General features: G+C 43.7%; 1 protein-coding gene across 1 annotated transcript in view; it reads left to right on the top strand.

Moving 5' to 3' along the window:
• Positions 1-6,308, top strand: part of FXYD5 (FXYD domain containing ion transport regulator 5) — a 15,083-nt gene extending 8,775 nt beyond the window's left edge. The window contains exons 7-10 of the mRNA XM_006171618.3: positions 2,512-2,586; positions 3,660-3,689; positions 3,769-3,843; positions 5,966-6,308. Of these exons, the coding sequence (XP_006171680.1) occupies positions 2,512-2,586; positions 3,660-3,689; positions 3,769-3,843; positions 5,966-6,015 (230 nt within the window). The 3' untranslated portion in view covers positions 6,016-6,308. The remainder of the gene's footprint in view (positions 1-2,511; positions 2,587-3,659; positions 3,690-3,768; positions 3,844-5,965) is intronic.
• The last annotated feature ends 18,655 nt before the right edge of the window (positions 6,309-24,963 follow it).

Raw genomic sequence — 24,963 nt, forward strand, 5'->3', positions numbered from 1 at the left:
CAAGTCCTGGACCTGGTGGCTTGCTTTCTCACTTTCTCTCTCTCTCTGTGTCTCTCTCTGGTCAAAATAAAATAAGTAAAATGAATAAATAAAATTAAAAATAAATAATTCTTTAAAAAAAATAAAAAGAGAGACAGACAAAAAGTGCGAAATCACCCCCTAGGGGGGATGGCCATGCCGCAATCCCTTCTCCTCCGTTCTCCTCTCGGGAATGCTTCTGGTGTGACTTTAAGCCATCGGGCCTGGGACTTGAACCGTAGTCAACCACATGGTAGTCCAGCGACATAGCCACTACACCAACTGCTGGTCCCAAAATGAAATAATTCTTAAAAAAAAAAAAAAAGAAAGAAACAGGAATTTATTTCTCATAGTTCTGGAGTATGCAAGTCTGAGATCAAGGTGTCAGCAGGGTTGGTGTCAGTGAGGGCTTTCCTTGGGTTGCAAATTGCCATTTTCTTGCTAGAAGAGGTATTCAAAGAGTTTTCTGGAAAATGCGTATTATGAAAAAACTATGCATAGATTTTTAAAATTTGCCCTGAAATAAACTTGTACTTTAAGTCCATTTTCCACAAACTTTTTGCATTCCCCTTCCCATGGCCTTTACCCAGTGTGTGTGGGCAGAGAGAGAGCTTGAAAGCCAGCTTTCTTAATTAAAAAAAGAAAAAAGAAAAGAAAATGTCAGAGGGTACATGCTTACAAACAAAAAAGAGAGAGAGAGAGAGAGACAGGAAGAAGGGAGATGAAGGCACCCCTCCCCAGAGCGGAGGTCCCTCTGCAATCGTTTTTCCTCCAATTCTCCATCCTGTCAGGATCCTGGGTACGCATACATGCACGCAACATGTTTTTCAAGCCACAAGGGTCGGGACTCAAACTCTGATCAGCCATACGGCATCTAGCGTCCTCTGCACAGCACTTCGCTGCGGTCCTGTGGGGCTGCCTCTGGCCTCTGTTTTGTAAAGGCACTAATCCTATCATAACAGCCCCAGCCTCATGACCGCACCTGACCCTAATTACGGCAAAGGCCTCATCTCCAAATACCAATCCATCAGCGGTTAGGCTTCAACATACAGATGTGGGGGAAGCATACCGTGCAGCCCCCGGTACCTAGTTTTCACTCAGACTCCCTACTTGGGATCTGAAAGGTCCAGGGAAAGACTAAATTGGGGTCACATGCTCCCCTAGTAGCCTACAACTGGGGAACCAGAGAAACTGAGGAGAGAGGAACAGTCCTCCCCCAAAAGGGAGAGCTGTTCCCAGAAGCTAACAGCTGCTAGCATTGCCTGAGACCTATTCCATGCCAAGCACTGAGCCGAGCTCATGTGTTCACTCATTCAATGCTCACCCTGCATCATGGTCACTGTCACACCTCCATTTCACAAGAGAATCGAGACCCAGGGAGGTTACTCAGTTTGCCTTGGGCTACATAGCCCCAAATGGCAGAAACAGAATTTGAGTCCGGACGCTCTAGCTGCAGGGCGCACGAACACTGCATACCCCTGTGCCTGCCCTTTGCATCGTCAATGGTCTCGGCTCTTCATCTTGCTCATACCTTTCTCTGGGCAGTGCTTTCCTCCAGCCTCTCAATCCTTGGCTGCCATGTTCTGCCAAGTTCAAGTTTAAGGGTGAGGTGCTGAGAGAGGCCCAGGGAACTTGGGGTTCATGAGGCAGCTTCTCTACCTGCCGGCTTCCCATTGAGGCATCAGACAGGAGTAAGGCCCTTCTCCGTGCCAGAAGGAAGGTCTTTTCTTTGGGTATTGATTTCTTGTTGGTGTTATGGGAGGAACTCTGGTATTTTGAGTCTGGGGGCAGAAGTGACATTCAAAATGACATTCAAAATGTTGTACCACAAGAATGTCTACAGGACCAGCAGTTAGAGTAATGGCTATGTCGCTGAACTCCCATGTAGCTGACCGCGGTTCAAGTCCTGGACCTGGTGGCTTAAACTCATGTTGGGCGCGTGTGCGTGTGTGCCCAAGATCCCAAGAGAAGAATGGAGGAGAAGGATTTGTTGCTTGGTCACCCCCCCAGGGGTTGATTTCTCGCTTTCTGTCTCAATGTCTCTCTCTGTCTTTCTGGCGAGCGCACATGCCCTATAGCAAAAACCTCTCTCAAAAAAAAAAAAAGAAAGAAAAAGAAAAAGAAAGAATGTCCATCCAGGCTGCTCTAGGATCCTAGAAGTCCTCCTCTCTGGCTATAGCTACCTTGAGCTTCTGAATTATAGGATGTCAGGAGTAGGGTCTAGGAGGATGACCGGGGTCACTCGGGGGTTGGGAAGCTGGTCTTAGCCAGGGGATGCAGGCTTATTTCAGTGCTCCAATACCTGCCATACCTGTTGCCCTCAGGAGTGGAGTGGGGGTGCGGGGGGGCGCCTGGGCCCTGCACAGTGATGTGTAGATGCAGGAGGGGTTTTCTCCCAGATGCAGACTGTCAATAATGTCCTTTGTTTCTACCCTCATGACTCGTGTTGTCCTTTGTCGTCCTTTGGTCACTTTCTCTTCCTGTCCATTGAAGGTACCACAATGCTCTCCATGAGACGATCCCCGAGCAAACACAGCAGTAACAACCCACAGACTCCCAGGCCACCTGGTTAGTAACTCCCCTCTCAGACTGGAAGCCCGCTATGTTCTACTCACTGTGTATTTCCTGCACCTCAGTGGACACGTACTGGGTAAATAAATTACTTCAAGCCTAGCAGAGGGCAGACACACAATACATATGCAATGAGATGAAGAAACAAATCAATGAACACTGCATGCAAACCACCTTGAAACGCAGTGGCTTAAAGTGATAACTATCTATTAGGTCGTTGGGAAAGTCATGACACATTTTTGCATAGAAAAACAGAGAAAAATGCCAACCTAATACTTTAGCTCTCAAGTCTGGAGTTTGGAAATATAGGCTGGGCTCAGCAGGGTGGCTCTTCTGAGCTCACCTGGATGTAGTCCAGGCATCTGAGGTCAATTTCAAATCAGCAGGACTTCTAAGGGCATCACTAGCCTTAACCTCCACTTCCTGCCCAGTCAACCCCCAATGAATGAATGGAAATTATATTCCCATGGGTCTATTCCACACAGAGAGTTCATTCAACAAATATTGATTGAGCACCGCCTATGTGGCAGGCAGTGTTCTAGGTGGCAAGGATAGAGCAGAGAACAAGACAGACGGAATCTCTGCCTCCATGGAACTGACAGTCTAGTCAGGGGAGCAAGACAACAAACGACAATCTTGCATAATAATCATAGAGCAGGTGATTTTAACTTGCTATCAAGAACAATAAAGCAGTGTCAGAAAATCACTGGGAGGTGTGTTATAGAGAGAACCAGGGAAGGCCTCACTGAGAAGAAAGCAAAAGAGAGAGACATGTAGATGTCAAGGCAAAGGGTGTTCCAGGGAGAGGAAACAGCCAGTGCCAAGACCTTGATGAGAAAACGTGCAGCAAGTTCAACGGCAGGGAGGCTAGCGGCGCTGGAGGGCAATGAGTGAGGGGAGTGAGGGGACGACAGGAGGGATGGAAGCCGGGTTGTACGCCACCCGGAGCGCTTGCAGTTTTGTCCTAAAGTTACCAAGGCTGCCCCCTCTCCCTGACTGCCATTCCCTTGCTCACTTCACTCCACTCCACTTTGCTGAACTCTGACTTGCTCCTTGTCTGCCCTCTCCAGGTACGGATGAGGACAACCCCTTTCTCTATGGTAAGTTGCTCAAGGGAAGATATGGGGGAGGGAAGAGTGAAGGTCTCTCTGACCGTACTCCTCTTTTTTCTCTCTACAGACATAGACACTCTCCGGAAACGGGGGCTATTGGTCGCGGCTGTGCTGTTCATCACAGGCATTGCCATCCTCACCAGTGAGAATCAGGATTGGGTGGGAAGGGGGCTAAGACTGGGAGTGGGAGGGCTTGGCTTATTCTATGACTGAGTGTCTAGTCCTTTCAATGGCAGGGTTATTTTAAATAAAGTATGTGTTAGCTATATACCTGTACAAACCATCCCAGAAGTCAGTGCTTAAAGTACCGACCATTTATTTAGCATAAAGCCTGCAGTTTAGAAATGTAGGCTGGGGGGAACCAGCAGTTAACATAATGGCTATGTCGCTGGACTCCCACGTGGTCAACCACGGTTCGCGTCCCGGACCCGGTGGCTTAAAACACACACCGGGTGTGTGTGCGTGCGTGCCCAAGATGCCGAGAGGAGAATGGAAGAGAAGGGATTGCGGCGTGACCATCCCCCCTGGGGGGTGATTTCTCGCTTTCTGTCTCTATGTCTCTCTCTGTCTGTCTGGCGAACGCACGTGCCCTATAGCGAAAACCTCTCAAAAAAAAAAAGAAAAAGAAAAAAGAAATGTAGGCTGGGCTCAGCTGAATAGTTCTTCTGATCTCAGCTGGATTCATTCTGTTTCTAGGTGCACCTTGGTTCTTCCCCTTCTAGTCTTATCTTCCACTAGGCTATCCTGGGCTTCGCATGGTGGTGGCAGGGGTCAGAGAGACAGAGACAGAGACAGAGACAGGGATGGATGGGTCATCCAGAGAGAACAAGCCTACCCACCTAGCTGTGCAAGAACAGAGATCTATGGGCTAGCCCTGTGCCTAATGGTGGAAGCTGGATCCCACAGAGCTGGCCATGCAGTTTGAATCCCAGACCTGGTGGCTTGAAAAACATACCAGGCCCTCCTCAGAGAGCACCCATCTGGTAGGGACGTGACAATCAACAAGTCACTGCATGGATGAGCAGAGTGGATACAGAGGGAGATATTTGCCCAATAAAGCCATTAGCCTGCGGGGCAGGGAGAGAAGCCCCTCTGAAAAGGTGAGATCAGAATTGATTCTTGATTATGAAAAGATGACAGAGAATAATAGGTAGAGGGAATGGCAAGTGCAAAGCTGCAGAGGCAGGGATGAGGCAAGCAGGTTGCACCAGCAGGGCAAGGAGGCCAAGGTGGTTGGGACCAGGTAACCAAGGGGAGAAAAGACAACGCCAGAGAGGTGAGTGGTGGGAAGGTGAGGATGGCATTCAGGATCCAGCCCCTGGCCTCCCTCCTGTCCCTTGAGCTTATCTGTATCCCCTACCTTGGAGCCTTTGCACTGGCTGTCCCCTCTCCTGGAACACCCTTCCCCTAGATGTCCACATGGCTTCCCCTCATCTCCTTCAGGCCATTGCTCAAATGTCACCTCCACAATGAGGCTTCCCTAGTCATCCCCACGTGTGTCCCCAGGATGCTCTGGCCTCCCTGGCTTTGTTGTATTTCACAGCACCGATCACCGTCTGGCTTACCGCCCTCCATCTGTCTGACTTGCTTATATTCCTCATTGTCTGGTCTCCCTTGCTCGACAGTGAGCTCCGTAAGGGTGGGAGTGTTGCCATTCTTATTCCCAGCAGCGTCCCCATTGCCGGGTACATAATAGCTGCACAGTGAATATGCACTGACTGACCGACTCATACACAACGTAGTATGTGTTTTCTTTCTTTCTTTCTTTTTTTTTTTTTTGGAGCGGTTTTCGCTATAGGGCATGTACGCTCACCAGACAGACAGAGAGAGACAGAGAGACAGAAAGTGAGAAATCACCCCCCAGGGGGGATGGCCACGCCGCAATCCCTTCTCCTCCATTCTCCTCTCAGCATCTTGGGCACGCACCCACATGCGCCCAGCGTGAGTTTAAGCCACCGGGTCCGGGACTCAAACTGCAGTCGACTATGTGGGAGTCCAGCAACATAGCCATTATGCTAACTGCTGGTCCCAAAGTAGTATGAGTTTTCAAAGGGCTCCTCTGTGTGTAAGCATGGGAAGCTCCTCCCTCAAGGGCCCTGGCTCGGCTGTTCTCTTCCTCCTCGTATGTTTTTCATTCACCTCTGTATAGGGTGGCCTTCAAGCTTGCTGAGAGCTGCATGGAGCAGCCTGGGTCCCAGCACCTAGAGCACACGCGCTTATCAGGGTTGTTCCCACTCATGACTGGACCTTTTCTTTCACCACAGGTGGCAAATGTAGGCAGTGGTCCCGTTTGTGCCGGAATTATTGCAGGTGAGTCCATTGGCTATGGGAGCCGACCACCTGAGGGACATCCCAAGACCAAGCCTTCCACCAACTCACCACGCTCAGCCTCCTCCCTCCCCTCAAAGAGCCTACAGAATGGTCAGTATGAGAAGCCCAGCCTGTGCTGGAAGACATGAATGGATGGATGGATGGAGCAGAGCTTGGGCTGCTGGCCTGAGTCCCCACCTTCCAATCCCACCTGCCTCCGAGGCCTGCCAGCCTCCCTGGCAGCTTCCCCTGAAGTTGTGCACTCTGTTCAGTCAAAAGTAAAGCACTATGGTCTCACCCACGGTCTCTGATCATTCATGATGGGGGAGTGGACCACGGCGACAGGGAAGGACTCGGGTGCTGTGAGAGTAAAGGAAGAAAGGCCAGGGCTACAAAATTAACGCGGGGGATAGTGAGGAAGGCCACTGGGAGTGACACAGGCAGGATGGCAGGGGCTCGGGAGGCTGGCAGCAGGTGACTCTGGCCAGTGGAAGAGCCAGGGTCAGACTCTGCCCACAGGCAGTTTGAGACCCGCAGTCTGGTCCATAGACAGAGCACCTAAAGCCAGCTCACCCAGACATTGGTAGGGCCTTCATCAAGGGCAGGGGAGATCATGACCCATCATGGCCCCCTTACCCTCACACTGTGGGCCTCGCCCAGCCTGCACGTCTTAGCTCCATTCACACTCCCCGGACCACACAGGACCAGCGCTGAGCAACCTCCTGGCCTAGGGATATGCCCACCAAGAAGGTCATGTGGGCCCTGGAATGAGCTCAAAGCAATGGGGGTGTGAATTCTGGGGTCCTGGGGATATGGTGCAAGAGGCTCTGTAGGAACTTCCTGAAGGCCTTTGGGTTCCACAGCCCATGAAGAGAGGTTCAGTCAGATCAGGTAAAAAATGAGCCGTCTGAAGTGCAGGGCTTAGGGCAGGGGCCTTTACTGGGTTTCAGGATCGTGCCAAAGCAAAGAGATAAGCTCCTAGTCACGCACAGGTGGTTGCACAACAGGGCCTCACCGGCGTCAGGGCACTGCCCATTCCTGGGTCATGAAATCAGTTTGGTGGGCTGTCAGTAGCATAAAGAAAAGAAAAGAAAAAAAAGTAATAGAAAATCAAATACAGAGTATATCACAAATAATAAATGTAAGAGTGGGCATCTATCGATCTATATGTAGATATAGATATACCCCCCCGCACATAGTATGTTTTATACAAATTTATATATTATACGTATGTGGGAGATCATAAAAGTATTTTATTATTGGCATCCACCACCTACTAATCAGGATAGACAACTAATCAGGAAGCAACGTTTTCTATATGGGGGAGGGTCTTTAAAAAGTTCGTGGAAAATGTGTATTATGAAAAAACTATGAATGAGTTTCAGGACTTATTTTGTACCAGAATAAACCATACTTTAATTCTGTTTTCCATAAACATTTTTTTGGTGGGGGGGTGGGGTGGGGGAGTTGCTGTCCTGAGCTCTCTCAAGTAGACATCTTTTTCTTTCTCTTTTTAAGAATTATGTAATTTGGGAACCAGCAGATATTGTAATGGTTATGTTGCTGGACTCCCATGTAGTTGACCACAGTTCGAGTCCTGGACTCAGCAGCTTAAAACTCACTCTGGGTGCCTGTGTGTGCATGCCTAAGATCCCATGAGGAGAATGGAAGAGAAGGGATTGCGGCGTGGCCATGCCCCCAGGGGTGATTTCTTGCTTTCTGTCTGTCTGTCTCTCTGGTAAGCACATGTGCCCTATAGCAAAAATCTCTCTCTAAAAACAAACAAACAAACAAAAATTATTTTATTTTATTTATTATTATTTTTAATTTTCTATAGGGCACATGTGCTCACCAGAGAAAGATAGAGAGAGTGATAAAGCAAGCCACCAGGCCCAAGACTCAAACCGAGGTCAGCCATGTAGGAATCTATTACTCCAACCACCATGCCACCTGCTGGCCCCCTTCCACAAACTTTTGAAGTCCCTTGTATATACGTACATATTCATATAATGTATTATATCTATTAAAGGGAATCATTTTAAAAAGTCACTATTTAAATCTTTTTTAGAAGTTTTTGCTATAGGGCGCATGCACTCGCCAGAAAGACAGAGAGAGACAGAGAGACAGAAAGTGAGAAATCACCCCCCAGGAATGGCCATGCCGCAATCCCTTCTCCTCCATTCTCCTCTCAGGCACACGCGCCTGGCGTGAGTTTACGCCACTAGGCCTGGGACTCGAACCGTGGTCAACTACATGGGAGTCCAGCAACATAAGCCATTACACTAACTGCTGGTCTCACTATTTAAATATTTTTCACCCACAAAAATAGCAGTTTCGTATAGCTCAACCTAATTACATAATGGTAATGACATAAAATGAATTTCATACTGTGAATTGCTTTTCTTTCTTCATTTAAAAAAAATTTGCTCTAGGGCACATGCTCTCTGGAGAGAGACAGACAAAGAGGGAAATTAAGAAAGCACCCCCCCCCCCCGCGGGGGAGATGCCATTCCTTCTCTTCCGTTCTCCTTTTGGGATCTTAGACATGTACATGTGCTTTGTGTGTTTTCGAAGCCTCTAGGTCCAGACTTGAGCTGTGCAGTCCACCATGTGGGATCCAGCTGCCTTAACCACCACGCCACCAGCTGGCCCACCGTTTTAAAAAACACTGAAAAGCACTGGAGAGGGGCGTATAGGTTGTGGTAAAGGGACAGAAATACTTCTTCAAATGGGAAATGCTGACAACCATGTCACCCCCCGGCTGAGTAGCCAACACAATGTGATTCTAGGACAGTATTTTCCAAACTTCAGGTATCACATACCCTCTTCCAAATTTTTGCCACTTTTTTTCAACCTACCCTTATTATTATTATTATTATTATTATTTAGTTTCTTTGCCTTATGGTACATGTTCTCACCAAAGAGAGACAGAGAGAACGAAAGTAAGAAATCATTCCCCAGAGGGAATGTCCACATCAGAGTCCCTTTTCCACCCTTCTCCTCTCAAGATTTTGGGCATGCATGCACATGCACCTGGTGCAATTTTCAAGCCACCAGGTTTGGCTCTTGAACTGCAGTCAACAGTGTGGGAGTTCAGCACGTTAACCACCATGCCACCTGCTGGCCCTACTATTATTCACTTAAAAAAAAAAATCAACTCCCTTGTCAGCCCAAATATCCTTGGAAGAGCACCCCCAGGAGAAACAAACTTGACCACTATGCCATCAAGTTCCCCCTGACCACCGAGTCTACCGTGAAGAAAATAGAAGACAACAACACATTTGTGTTCTTTGTGGATGTCAAGGCCAACAAGCACCAGATCACACAGGCTGTGAGGAATCTCTATGATATTGATGTGGCCAAGGTCAACACCCTGATCAGGCCTGACGGAGAGAAGAAGGCATATGTGTGACGGGCTCCTGATTATGATGCTCTGGATGTCGCCAACAAAGCTGGGATCATCTAAACTGAGTCCTGCTGGCTATTTCTAAATACACACTTTTTCACCATAAAAAGAGAGAGAGAGAGATTCAATGTTGATTTACATGCTGATGATGCAATTTAATGTAATTTAATATTGTCTGGGGCCTAAAACCACCTCATGTGCCACCACGTCATCTTGGAACACGAGACAGCCTCCTTGGGCCAGACAGGGCAGTGCTAAGTCACTGGAGGATGATCAGGGCATTGGCATTCAGTGTTCATTCCCCATTCATTCCATCTTCCTATGGGGTAGAGATGAAATACCCAACAGCTTCTGCTATGCTTCCCAGATGCCCCTTGAGATGAGGTGCTGAGTGTGGATTCAGCTCTGTTAATTAGAGGCCCTCATATGCAATTGGAAAGACCAAAAGGGACCCTCTTTCTATTTAACTGGCTGTTTTCTGCAGGCTAATACAATGACTAGTTTTGTGGGCATTTTGAGACAATTATGCAAGGATATCTAAATGACCATAAAAAGACACTCACTACCACTACTCATCAGATAAAGATAGCTAAAAATTACAATGAGTTACCACCACACACCCATTAAAATGGCTAAAATCACAAACTGACAATTGCAAATACTGAATGATATGGAGCAACTGGAATGTTCACAAGATGTTGGCAGGAGTATAAATGGGTACAATTACATTTAAAAAAATTATTTATTTTATTTAATTAATTATTATTATTATTATTATCATTATTTAATTTGACCAGAGAGGGGGTGGAAATAAGATAGCAAGCTGCCAGGTCCAGGACTTGAACTGCGATGGGCCATGTGAAAGTCCAGCACCCCAACCACCACACCACCTGCTGGACTCAATAAAATCACTTTTTTTTTTTTTTTGAGAGGTTTTCGCTATACGGCACGTGTGCTTGCCAGACAGACAGAGAGAGACATAGAGACAGAAAGCGAGAAATCACCCCCCAGGGAGGATGGTCACGCCGCAGTCCCTTCTCCTCCATTCTCCTCTAGGGATCTTGGGCACACACGCACACGTGCCCGGCGTGAGTTCTAAGCCACCGGGTCCAGGACGCGAACAGCGGTCGACTACGTGGGAATCCAGCGACACAGCCATTACGCTAACTGCTGGTTTCCCCAATACAATCACTTTTAAAAACTGGTGGTTTATTAAAAAGATAAATGTGTGTTGTGTTTAACACATGACCCAGCAGTTCAGCTCTTAAGTATTTATCCAAAAGAAATGAAACCACATCCAAATCCACACAAAGTCTTTTTTTCTTTTCTTTTTTTTTTTTTTTTGGAGAGGTTTTTGCTACAGGGTGCGTGTGCTCACCAGACAGACAGAGAGAGACAGAGAGACAGAAAGCGAGAAATCACCCCCCAGGGGGGATGGCCATGCCGCAAACCCTTCTCCATTCTCCTCTCCGGATCCTGGGCACGCATGCACACATGCCCAGCGTGAGTTTCAAGCCACCGGGTCGAGGACACAAATCGCGGTCGACTACATGGGAGTCTAGCGACATAGCCATTACGCTAACTGCTGGTCCTGCCACACAAAGTCTTATATACATATATTCACAGCATTATTTGTAATAGAAAAAAAAAAAAACAAACTGGAAACAGTCCAAAGATTCATCTGCACAAGTGACAGGGAGGAAGAAATACTGATACACACCATCACATGGGTGAACGTCAGAAGCATTTTCCTGAGTGGAAAAAACAAGATACAAAAGAGACTGAATAATTCCATTTACTTGACATTCTGGAACAAGCAGAGCTAATTAATGGTGATAGAAGTCAGGACAGCAGTTGCCTCTACTATGCCATGACTGTGAAGGAGTATAAGGGAACCTTCCTGAAGGATTGAAATGCTGTGTACCTTGCTAGTGGTGCAGATTCTGTGTCTGTATATATTGGCCAGAACTGATCCCACGGCACACTCAAGATCTGCACACTGTACTAAGTGTAAACTATACCTCAATATAAAACACAATAAAATTGAAAGTAAAAAGGCAGTTTTTGTCCTGGGTAGTGATGCATTCCTGGGCTCTGGATCTCGGACAGAGCAATGAGACCCTGGGGTTCACATGTACAGAGGCCCACCTGAGTGGGATGGAGGGAGAAGCACACCAGGCTAGAGACTTGGTTATGTTCTGGGAATCATCTACAGAGTCTTAGTCGAGAACCTTCTCCATGAGCCTGTCCAAAGAGTCCATTGGCCTCAAATTTCCGGTATCAAGCCATATAGCCCTCCCTTCTTTTAAAGAATTATTTTGCTTAACTTTATTTATTTATTTTTAATTTGACCAGAGAGGGACAGAATGAGAGAGAGAGAGAGACAGAGAGAGACAGAGAGAGAGAGAGAGAGGTCCAGTGAGAAAGCAAGCCCCCAGGTCCGGGACTCAAACCACAGTCGGTCATGTAGGAGTCCAGTGCCCTTAACCACCATGCCACCTGCCGGCCCCAAGCCACATCACTTTTGTTTAAAATTGAAGTCACAAATAATCTCGACATCTCAGTGATTTACAGCAAAAGTTTGCTTCTCATTCACACTACATGTCCCTCAGGGGTTAACTGGGAACTACGATGGGGTCCAAGGGGATGGGGAAGCCATGATCAGATTTATTTCTGGGTATCATGGCAGAAGGAAAGAGAATGAGGCACGCCCCTCTCTGGCTGTTATAGACTGCCGGGGAGAGACACGCCCCTCTCTGGCTGTTATAGACTGCCGGGGAGAGACATGCATCCTTTCTGCTTAAAAGTTCATTGGCCAGAGCAGATCACGTGGCCATATCTGAGTTTGATAGGACAGGAAATTACCACCTTCTTGAAGAGAGTGAATTGGAAATTGAGGAAAACTAGCACAATTCACCTCAAAGGATGTTTATTATCTCAAATAGCAAGAATTTTGGAGGCAGAAACTGCTCGGCTGCGGGAGACACAAGCTAGAAGCACCAGTGACCTTAAGCAGGCAACTGATTTCTCTCACACAACCGAACTCTTCAATACAAGCCTTAATGCCACAAGAGACCAGGCTCCTCTCACTTCCTCCTCTGCCACCCTGGGCATGTGGCTTTAAACCTCAAGATCATAAAATGCCTCAGCCACGGTGCCACCCTCGGGGGGAAATAGCAAAATGGAAAAAAAAAAAAACAAAAACAAAACTTGTTGGGGGAAGTCACCACTAGATGATTCAGTTTCTCAAAAAGAGACTTTTCAAGATCCTCTCCCCAAAGAGACTTCCCAGATTCTGTCCCAGAGACTTGTACTTCTGATCAGTCACCTCTACCTGCTAAGGAAGTTGAATAATGTAGTCTTTTAGCAGATTCCATGACACCTCCAAATACCACCAGGGAAAGCAAGAGCCTCCAAGAATTTGCTGATATGGTGAGGAGGAAACTGAGTTTTCCCCAAGTCAGGAGATGGGGGTTCAAGTCACTTTTTTTTTTTTTTTTAGAGGTTTTCGCTATAGGGCACGTGCGCTCGCCAGACAGACAGAGAGAGACAGAGAGACAGAAAGCGAGAAATCACCCCCCAGAGGGGATGGTCATGCCGCAATCCCTTCTCCTCCATTCTCCTATCGGGATCTTGGGCACGCACGCACACGCGCCTGGCGTGAGTTTTAAGTCACTGGATTCGGGACGTGAATCGTGGTCGACGACGTGGGAATCCAGCGACATAGCCATTACGCTAACTGCTGGTTCCCACAAAAAGATAACTCTTAAGACTGGGGGCTGTTGAAACTTCCAGGGGACAGTAGTACTGAGTCTTGAACTTGGAAAATACCTACAGAGACCTTTTCAATGGAGCCTCCCGAAAGGCTCTGTCTTGGTTCCTAAAAGGCTGTTCATTTGCTGCCCAAACCCCTTCTGGCGTAAGACACCTTTTCTTTCCTTTTTTTTCCCCCCTTTCTTTTCCTTTTCTTTTCCTTATTATTATTGTTATTATTACTTTTTAAACATTCGATTGCTATATATCATTTGGCTTGCAAAGAGCATTTACCCAACATGAAATACACCTCAGACCAGTTCAGTTGAAAATACTACACTCACTATCATCACCAGGTAATAAAGCATTTCTGTGTCCCACAAATGTCTTGCCTCTCTATTTTTTTCTCCCTGATTTCCTTCCCTATACTCTTCCCCTCTTCCGCCCTCCTTCCACGCTGTCTCCAGAAGACACCTTTTTCTGTTACATCGTGGTCTGAACCGAAACTTTCTCCTCCTCCACTCTTACATCAGAGGAGAGATTCTTGCCAAGAACTAATGGAGTGACTCTGGTAATTCAGCCAGTCTCCTGAGTGCAATTCTGTCAAAGTTCTCGTTTGGGGAGAACTGAGGCCAAATCACATTTACTGAAAGAAATCTGCTTTTCTCATACGAGACCAGACGGTGCCTTTCTCAGGGTTTTGGGAGGGACCTCCAGTGTCTGCTTCCGTGAGGTATGCTTGCTTCTAAAGAGATTGGGGAGTCAATGACTCTGGCTCCTGAGGGTGGGAGAGTAAACAGGATTTGAATTGGGTTTGAGGCACCTTTGCAAAGTGGCAACCTAGTTAGGTTAAACTGGAGTTTCCAAAATTCTCTTCCTTATGTGCTTGTTTGATTAGGAGAGGCCACAGGAGACATTCCTGTGTGGGATTTGCTGAGTAGAGGAGTAGAAGCCATTTTGTAGCCCAGGTTGTCCTTATGTGCTGAGTCATCTCACTGGGGTAAGGCAGTAACCACAATTACAAATCTCTTACACCTTCCTTTTTATTAAGTCAATGGTAAATTTTGGTTGTTGGTAGTTTTTCAGGAATTGGTTCATTTTGTCAAACTTTAAAAATTATGTGTATAGGGACCAGAAGTTAGCGTAATGGCTATGTCGCTGTACTCCCATGTAGTTGACCGCGGTTCGAGTCCTGGACCTGGTGGCTTAAACTCATGCTGGGCACGTATGCGTGCGTGCCCAAGATCCCGAGAGGAGAATGGAGGAGAAGGGATTGCGGCGTGGCCATCCCCCCTGGGGAGTGATTTCTCGCTTTCTGCCTCTCTGTCTCTCTCTCTCTGTCTTTCTGGCGAGCGCACATGCCCTATAGCAAAAAACCTCTCCAAAGAAAAGAAAAAAATTTTGTGTATAGAATTATTTTTACTATTCTCTAAAAAAACCTATTTATTTATTTATTTATTATTATTCGACTTGACGAGAGAGAGAGAGAGAGAAAAAGCAGGCCACCAGATCTGGGACTTGAACCGTCATTGTCCATGTGGGAGCCCAGCATCTCAACCACTATGTCACCTGCTGACCTCCTTATAAGTCTTTTAATAATTATAGGGTCTGTAGTGATATCTCCTCTTTCCTACCCAATACCGATAACCCCCTAACCTCAGAAACTTTTCTTCTTTTCTAATAGAACACTCAATGCTATAAATTGCCATCTAAACACTTCTTTAACTACATTCCATAAATCTTAATATGCTTATTTTCATTTTCTTTCTATTCAAAATAGTTTCAGTTTTGATAGAAGTTTATACATTTTACTGAATTTTTCAAAGCTTTTTGTTCAGCCATGTTAGCACATGCTGGTTGATACTGCTCCTTGGCAGGCAGAGTTCTCGGTTCATTTCCTAGCCTACCCTAAACAACTGGGCTTGGTGGCATACACATGTAGTCCTGGCTACTCAGGAAGCTGAGGCAGGAGGATTGGAAACTCATGACCAATAAGGGCAACATAGCAAGACCCTGTCTGAAAGAGGTGGGCATAGTGGCACTTGTCTGCAGTCACTGCTATTCAGGAGGGTGAGACAGGTGGATCACAGCATAACAAGACTCTATATTTAAAAAAAAAAAAAGCCTTGATTTTATTTTATTAAGTTTCTGGTTTTTTTTTTTTTGAGGTCTTCTTTTTTCTTTTTTTAAATATTTTTTATTCATTCATTCATTCATTTATTTTTTAATTTGACCAGAGAGAGACAGAGTGTGAGAGTGAGAGAAGAAGTGAGAAAGCAAGCCACCAGATTCAGGACTTGAACCCTGGTCGGCCATGTGGGAGTGTCCAGCGCCTTAACCACCACGCCACCTGCTGGTCCCTTTGGAGAGGTTTTCGCTATAAGGCGTGTGCACTCACCAGACAGACAGTGAGAAACAGAGAGACAGAAAGCGAGAAATCACCCCCCAGGGGGGATGTCCATGACACAATCCCTTCTCCTCCATTCTCCTCTCAGGATCTTGGGCATGCACGCACATACGCCCAGCGTGAGTTTAAGCCACCAGGTCCGGGACTCGAACTGCGGTCGCCTACATGGGAGTCCAGCGACATAGCCATTATGCCAACTGCTGGTCCCTATTTTATTAAGTTTCTCTATTACTTTCTGTTTTCATTGATTTTTGCTCTTATTTTAATTTTTTTCCTTATGCTTGATTTGGATTTATTTTTCTCCTCCTTTTCTAGTTTTTTTCTTTTTTTTTTTTCTTTAGGTTAAAACAGGTTATTGACTTGAGGCTTTTCTCTTTTTCTAATATAACATTTAACACTACAAATTGCCATCTAAGTACTTCTCTAACTACAGTCCACAAATTTTAATATGTTTATTTTCATTTTCTTCCTGTTAAAATATTTTTTATTTTCTCATGAGGCTTCTTTAACCATGGGTGATTTTGGAAAATGCTCATTTCCAGGTAATTGAAGATTGTCCTATTATCTTTCTGTTATTGATTTCTAATTTAATTCCATGTGATCAAAGAACTTAAAATAGTCTCAATTTCTTAATTTTTGTTGATGACTCATAATATGTTCTGTCATGTAGAATGCTTACAGGTCTATATAAAGAATATTTATTCTGCTGTTGTTGGGTGGAGTGTTCCATAGATGTATGTTACATTTATTTATCTGATGTCTTGTTCATTTTCTTCAATATCCTTGATATAAATCTCCTGTATTCTTTTTTTTTTAGAATTATTTTTATTTAACTTTATTTATTTATTTCTTTTAATTTGACCAGAGAGGGACAGAGAAAGAGAGACAAAGGGAGAAAACAAGCTGCGAGGTCCAGGACTTGAACTGAAGTTAGCCATGTGGGAGTCCAGTGCCCTTAACCACCACGCCAACTGCTGGCCCCAAAATCTTCTGTATTCTTAATTTCCTCTCTTTTTTTTTTGAGAGATTTTTGCTATAGGGCACATGCACTTGCCAGAAAGAGAGCGCGAGCGAGAGACAGAAAGTGATAAATCACTCCCAGAGGGGATGGCCATGCCACAATCCCTTCTTCTCCATTCTCCTCTTGGGATCTTGGGCATGAACACACATGTGCCCGGCGTGAGTTTAAGCCACCAGGTCCAGGACTTGAACCACGGTCAACTACATGGGAGTCCAGTGACATAATGGGAGTCCATTACACCAACTACTGGTCCCTATTTTCTCTTTATTATTACTAATTATTTCAGAGAGGGAAGTTAAAGACCAATAGATCTCTAACCAAATCTGTGGAATTTATATTCTCTTATTATTTCTGTCAGTTTTGGCTTTGTCTATTTTTGTTAGATTAGAATTAGACTTATAGTCTGCTGTTGTTAATTGACCTTTTTATCAATGTGAAATTTGATATTGATATTCTCTTTACTCTTGGTATTTTTTTTTTCTGAAGTCTACTTTGTCCGACTGTAATATAGCTACCCCAGTTATCTTTTGATTAATGTTTTGTTTACATAGTGTAACTTTTCTTGTCTTTTTACAAATGTCTTTAAATTTATAGAGAGTTTCTGGAAGAGAGTGTATAATTGGGTGATACTTTTTATTAATCTGTTCTGATAAATCTCTGTCTTTTATTTGGTGTATTTTGATCATTTACAATTAAAACACTTGTTGATGTGCTTGGATTTCGTATACCAGTTTAAAATTTGGTTTCTATTTGTTTTGTTTCTTCTGTTTTTGCTCTTCTCTTTATTTTCTGAATTCTTCTAGCTTGTTTAAACATTGTTTAGCATTCCATTTTTAAGTCGTCTATTATTATTGTGACTGTATCTCTTTGTGTCATCTTTTGGTGGTAACTCTACAAAACGCATAATTAACTTTTCATAGTGCATATAGAAAAAAATATTCTCCCACTTAAACCTTACCACTAATAAGCTCCTTTCCTTTCCCCAACTTATGTTATAATTATCCTGAGTTACATATACACTCATTTAAAAATCTCATAAACAGGGACCAGCAGTTAGCGTAATGGCTATGTCGCTGGACTCCCATGTAGTTGACAGCGGTTCATGTCCCGGACCTGGTGGCTTAAAACTCATGCCGGGCGCGTGTGCATGCATGCCCAAGATCCCAAGAGGAGAATGGAGGAGAAGGGATTGCGGTGTGGCCATCCCCCCTGGGGGATGATTTCTCGCTTTCTATCTCTCTGTCTCTCTCTGTCTGTCTGGCGAGGATACGCACCCTATAGCAAAAAGCTCTCCAAAAAAAAAAAAAATCTCATAAACAGTAGTCTTTTTTTGTTTTTTTTTCTTTCAACTGTCAGATAGATTTTAGACAAGTCAGGAGAATGGTGTAGTATATTTACCTAGGTAGATGTCATTTTTTGTCTCTCTTTATTTCTGATGTTCCTAGTTTCCTTCCCGTATTATTTCCTTTCTGTCTGAAGTACTTCCTTTAGCAATGCGTTTTAGAGCAGTTTTACTGGCTATGAATTTTCATAGTTTTACTTCATCTGAGTTTGTCTTTATTCACATTCGTTCTCCAAGATATTTTCTCTGACGATAGAATTTTGGATTGAGGCTTCTTTACTTTCAGCTTTTAACAAAATATTGAGCCACAGAAATTTACTATCACTTGACTTGTTTACATGTCATGCTTTTCTTTGGTTTCTTTTCAGATCTTTCCTTTGCATTTAGTTGCTATGGTTTAAATGTGTCCTCCAAAGTTCATAGGGTTGAAAACTTGAGAGGTGGAACTTTTAAGAGGCCCCACGTCATTCATGAGGGCTCTTCCCTACCCCAATGACCTTCATCCTAATCACCTCACAAAGACCTTACCTCTTAATTCCATAACCAGATTAAATTTCCACTCTCTCTTAATCCATCACAACCAAATTTCGTCACATGTAGTTTTGGGAGACACATTCAATAGCACCAGAACTCTTTCCTTGGATTCAACCACTTGTTAGAATAGCTCACAGATCTCAAGGGAATTCATTACTTATATTTACTCGAGTATTATAAAGGACAGAACTCAGGAGCAACCAGGTGGAAGAAACACGTAGGACAGGACGTGGTGGAAGTAGTGCAGAGCTGCATGCTCTTTCCAGTTGTACTACCCTCCGAGCATTCCACTTGTTCAGCAACTAGAAACTCTCAGAACCCCATTCTTTTGGATTTTTATAAAGACTTTATCACGTAAGAATGATTACTTGTATGATTGGCCATTGGCAATCTCCCCAGAGGTGGCAGGATGAGGGGGGGAGGTGTGAAAATTCCAGCCAACTAATCACATGATTGGTTGCCTTGGCAACTAGCCCTCATCCTCAGGCTATCTAGAAGGCCTCTACTATCTATCTTCTCACTCTCACACAAGAAGATTCCAAGTGTTTTAGAAGCTATACATATTACATATATAGCATCTGAAAATGACAACAGTTCAAAGTAGTCCAAGGTCGGAGCTAGCAGGTGGTGTAGTGGTTAAGGCACTGGACTCTCATGTGGCTGACTGCCGTTTGAGTCCTGGACCTGGTGGCTTGAAAATCATGCCAGGTGCATGTGTGTGCATGCCCAAAATCCTAGGAGGAAAATGGAGGAGAAGGGATTGTGGCATGGCCAGTCCCCTGGGGAGTTATTTCTCACTTTCGCGCTCACTGTCTTTGTCTCTCTCTGGTAAGCACGTGCACCCTATGTCAAAAACCTAAAACATTTTTTTAATAATAGTAATTAATAAATTAAGTAGTCCAAGAAATGAGTAGGACTGCTAAAACATATCTGGCCAGGAGGGATATGGACATGGAATCTCAATCACATCCCATGCACACTTATCAGAAATGATTACTCAAAGACATGTCTTAGCAAAGGGGTTCCTGACTAGCTGACACTGTGAACAGATTACCCTAGTTTACCCCAGAATGCACATTGTACATTGTGACCCTATCTCCTGCTTATTGCAATGTTGCTAGAATGTGTGATGCATGAAAAAAAAGAAAATCAGAAACCTGTGTCTTTCTTGTAAATCAATGTAAATTCTTAAGAAAAAACCCAAGCTTTTGTAAACTACTCCTTCTCCATTTTCCCTGTGTAACCTATTCCCATTCAGACGCCATTTGGGTGGATGTTTTCCAGGAAGTTGCAGTCTGTGTTCTCCTGGGTAACCGTCTACATTCTTATCTCAGATAAACTCATTGCTTATACATTTTGCCTCAGTTTCTCTTTTTAGTTCCACATTAAACAATGTCTTCTGACAGATTTGAGGTGTTTTCAGCTGTATTTCTTTCCATTTCTTTTTCAGCACTGCACTTTCTTCTGTCTTCTAGGACACAAATATTAGACCTTTGTTGTTGTCTCACAGATTCCTAAGGCTCATTTTTTTAAAACATGTTTTTTCTCTACTATACAGATTTGATCATTGTTATTGGTTTGCCTTTAGGTTTACTGACTATTTTCTATCATCTTCACTCTGTAATTGAGCTCATCCAGTTGTTAACCTAGAAAAGGAAGTAAATTAAGGCAAAATAAGTAAAGCAAAAAGGACTTGATTTAACACAAGCTTGAGGACTGAACCAAGGTACAGCCTGGATGAGTGTAAATCAGGTAGCCCCAAATATGCTCACCAAGGTCTTACAATTCTTTGAAGGGTATTAAAAAGCCACAAGTGGAAGTGGGTATAGGGAAAGGGAATTATATGAATTGTTTTGGGGTGATTATCCTTGGCTAGCAGGATAAAAAGAGTAGTGTCAGACCAAGGTTGAACTGGCAGTCTCTGGGCAGATGTTTGTGGAATTAATCCCTGTATTGGGTTGTAGTGGTCTCTGAGCAAGATTTTCATTCCGGCAGCATTTTCTAAATAACAATTCTTGTTATCAGGTATGTTAGTGTTAAAAAACATCTTCACCCCATCAGTGTTGACATAAATTACTCCATTTTGATTTTGAAAAACTTTCACACAGTGGTTTTTAAATTTTGGTTATTTTTGTTTTATTTTTCTTTAGTTGCAAGTTTTCTCTTTGTTTTTTTCTTCATACATTCTATTTATTTGATGATACCTTTATTTTAATATTTATCTGAAAAGTAATTTTTACATTATTCCAGTGTTTGTGCAATGGCATCTGTTGGTTTTCTTTTCCCACGAGAGTGAAGATTTTAGAGATTCTTCATATGCCAAGTGATTTTTGGATTGCATCCTGTGCATTTCAGATATTTTATTATGATACCCTGGGTCTTGTTTAAATCCTATTGAGATTACTAATATTTTTGTTTTAGTAGTCAATTAACCTGGATATATTCAGACTACAAGTTCTTATTTGCCTTCTGTGATCTGTGGTTCCAATGCCATTTCAGTTTGTGAAGAATTTACAGCGCTGTTCTGATCATCTCACAAATGAGTCACTCCATGGTCAGTCTGGGCCCTGGTCAGAAGTCTAATTATTAGCTTGGTTCTCAATGTCTGTGGTATGTTAATTAGGGCCAGTTGAGTCCAGGAGTTCATAAATAACGTTATGGGGTGACTTTTTAAAGCCCTTCTTTATTCTGTGTCTTCCTGGTACTTTCTGGTTCCCTGAGCTTTCCTTTATGATCCTCCAGCCAGAAATTACCCATGTCCATAATTGCTCCAGATCCAAGATCAAGGAGTAAGAGACCAGAGAAGGAAAAAATGCAATGGGGTTGTCACTGAATAGAAAGTACAGTCTCTATTTACGGGGGTTGACTCTGTCACTGAATAGAAAGTACAGTCTCTATTTACATTTTTTTTTTTTTTTACTTTTTCCAGCTCTTATTACTAGCCGTGATGGCTGCTGCAAAGGAACAGAGAAAAGGGAGAGAAAGCTGTTCTCCCAGGCCAACAGGTCATGTGGAGGTTAAGGTGCTAGATCCCATATGGCTAACTCTGCGTTTTGAGTCCTAGACCTGGTGGCTTGAAAAATCATGCGAAGGGCATGTGCATATGTGCCCAAAATCCCAAGAGGAGACTGGAGAAGAAAAGATTGCAACATGGCTATCCCTGCTAGGGGTGATTTCTCACTTTCCCTCTCTATCTCTCTCTGCCCAGGGCATGAGCCCTATTAAAAAGAAAAAGAAAGAAAGAGAAAGAAAAGGAAAGAAATGAAGAAAGAAAGAAAGAAGAAAAAGAAAGAAAGAAAGAAAGAAAGAAAGAAAGAAAGAAAGAAAGAAAGAAAGAAAGAAAGAAGAAAAAGAAAGAAAGAAAGAAAGAAAGAAGAAAGAAAGAAAGAAAGAAAGAAAGAGAAAGGAAAAGAGAAAGAAACAAAAATTAAAATGAAGTTCTTTCTGTTCTCCCTGAGCTTTAGGAGTTTTCCTTTCCTCCTACTTGAGTCAGGCTTCTCCTAGGTTTCTCCCTGTCTGCACCACAGTGCTCACTTCCAAGTTTTGGACGGTGCCAAGTTCAGGTAAGGGGATACAGGAGGAAATAAAATGGCAGATTTGCCATTGAGCCAGTGGTACTTTGAATTCTGTGTCCTTCCCCAGACTAACTATTGTGGTTCACTTTTCAGAATCTTCAAATAGCTGGGCACATTCTGCTGCGATTTTGTAGCTGTGTTCGGTGGAAAAGCAAACGTGGCACTTGTTTGCTCCTTCTTGCCCAGAACTGGAACTTGCAATGGACCTTTGACGATTTGGTTACGGTGTCATCTGTCAGCCTATTCAGGCTACTATAGCAAGAATACCATAAATTAAATGGCTTAAACTACAGAAAATTCTCACAGTTCTGTGGAATGGGAAGTGCAAGATCAAGACACTGGCAGATTCAGTGTCTGGTGAGGGTCCACTCTGGTTCATAAATTATTTTTTCTTAGGCTGGCTTCATAGTCTAGTGATTAAGGAACATGGGTCCCACATGGGAAACTGCAGTTGAAATCCCCACCCTGGCAGCTTGAAAAACAAACCAGGTGCATTTGTGTGTGTGTGTGTGTGTGTGTGTTTGTGTGTGTGTGTGTGTGTGTGTGTGTTTGTGTGTGTGTGCGTGTGTGTGTGTGTGTGTGTGTGCCCCAAATCCCAAAAGAATAGAGAAATGGAAGAGAAAGGATTGTGGTGTGACCACACCCATTGGGGGATTTTCTCTCTCCTTCTCTCTCTCTCTCTTCTCTTTCTCTTTCTCCTTTTCTCCCTCATGAGCACATGCACCCTCTGGAAATTAAAGAAAAAAAAGTTCCTTCTCACTGTGTCCTCATCGTGAAAGGTACAAGGGATCTCTCTGAGGTCTCCTTTACAAGGACACTAACCCTTCCCATGAGGGCTAATTACCTCTCAAAGCCCTCACCTAGTTCCTTGCGGGTTAGGATTTCAACATGTGAACTTTGGAGAAACACAGATAGTCAGACCATAGCATCATCTATGTGGCAACACCGTGGTGTGGGACAATGTCCTCCAGGACAGTAGTTTAAATCAATGGTTATTACATGGCATTGTCTGACCCTGTGCAGGATTCATGTCCTCATGAACTAAGGGGTAAAATGGACTAGCTCCTCTTGCTATTACCCCACTGAACCACTCTCAAAATGTTTGCTGCCTGTTCCTACTATTTCAGCCTCTGTTGGTTTAGGGGTTCTTGTTTCCAAAGGTAACACAACAATTCCATTGAACCAGAAGTTGAGCCTGGTCACTTTGGGTTCCTTGTCTCTGAGTCAACAGGCAAAAAAGGGGTCACTGGACTGACCAAGGTGATTGATTCTGACTATCAAGGGGAATTGAGAGTGAGGAATATGTCTGGAATACAGAAGATTGTTTAGGGTGTCTCTCAGCGTTCTCATGTCTGTGATCAAAGTCAATGGAAAATTACAGCAACTCAATTCAGTCAAGGCTGCTGATGGCCAGGCCCTTTGGAAGTTTATTTGTTTGTTTCTAATTAACTAACTTATTTTACATACTTTCACTGAACATCACCACAGCATACAAAATGTGATTTTCCAGCCAGAATACACTGTAAAGTGGCTTAATCATATATGTTATCGTCAACAAATAATTTTCCATTTCTTGTTTCTTGTATACACACACACACACACACACACACACACACACACACACATATATAATTTTTCTGCCTACTTCTCACCCTCTTCCATTTCCCATACTCCTTCCACCCTGTCTCTGGTATCTGCAGTTGCTTTCCATTCCTTTATTCTTCCCCACATTGTATTGATTCACAAAGTATCTTAATTAATCTAAATACTTTCAATAGTAAGTTCAGCTGATATATACACATCTGTGAACAAAAGTTGACTTTAGGCATGAAACTCTGTGGGTAGAATAAATATATAATAGCACATAGCTGAGGCTATATAGCTTACTGTAGTTACTAAATTGGTATTTTTAAATACTTTTTTAATTTCAAGAAAGGCAGTTTTAGCGTTAATAAATCAAAATAAAAAAATGTTAAGAGAATTTTCCTTAATACGTAAAGCCAGGAAACAGGTTAGGATTCTGTTCGAATAGTAGGTACATGGACCTGTCCACAACTTGAGAGAAAACCAAACTCCTTAACACTGGAAAACAAAGCATAAAAGGTCAGTAATGTTTTAGTCAAAAATCATAAAATTCTATTTCACCAGCTCAAACTCCTGTACTTTATCTTCTGCTGTGGTCCAATCTTTCTGTTTAAATTCTGGAAGATAACGTTCAACTCTGGACTTGTCCCTACCATTAAGCTGGCTGTTTTCTTAGCTGTTTTAGAGCTCTTACTTCTGCATGTCTGACTTTAGTTTTCCTGGGATAGCACTCCCTTCAGTACTTCTTGAAAAGCTAGTCTGGTGTTGGTAAATCCTTTCAGGTTTTGTTTATCTGAGAATGTTCTTGTCTTTTCTTGCCATATGATGGATAATCTTGCTGGACATAGTATTCTTGGTTGAAACTGTTTTTCACTCAACACTTTGAATATATTTTCCCATTCTTTCCTTGCTCACATTGTTTCCAATGAGATGTCCACTGTTAGCCCAATGGGATATCCTTTGTAGGTAACTTGACATTTCTCTCTTGCCAGTCTGTGTATCTTGTCCTTGTCTGTGGTTTTGGTCATTCTAGCTATAATGTGTCTTGGAGAAGATCTTCTTGGATTGATTCTATTTGAGGTCCTTTGTATCACTTGGGTCTGGATGCTTGAGTGCCTCTCTAGACTTTGGAAATTATCTTTCTTTTTTTTTTGGAGAGGATTTTGCTATAGGGTGTGTGTGCTTGCCAGACAGACAGAGAGAGACATAGAGACAGAAAGCAAGAAATCACTCCCCAGGGGGATGGTCACACTGCAATCCTTTCCCCTCAATTCTCCTCTCGGGATCTTGGGCATGCACGCACACGTGCCCGGTGTGAGTTTTAAGCCAC

Source organism: Tupaia chinensis, unplaced genomic scaffold (genome assembly GCF_000334495.1).
Source record: "Tupaia chinensis unplaced genomic scaffold, TupChi_1.0 Scaffold149922_1, whole genome shotgun sequence".
Lineage (NCBI taxonomy): Eukaryota > Metazoa > Chordata > Mammalia > Scandentia > Tupaiidae > Tupaia > Tupaia belangeri.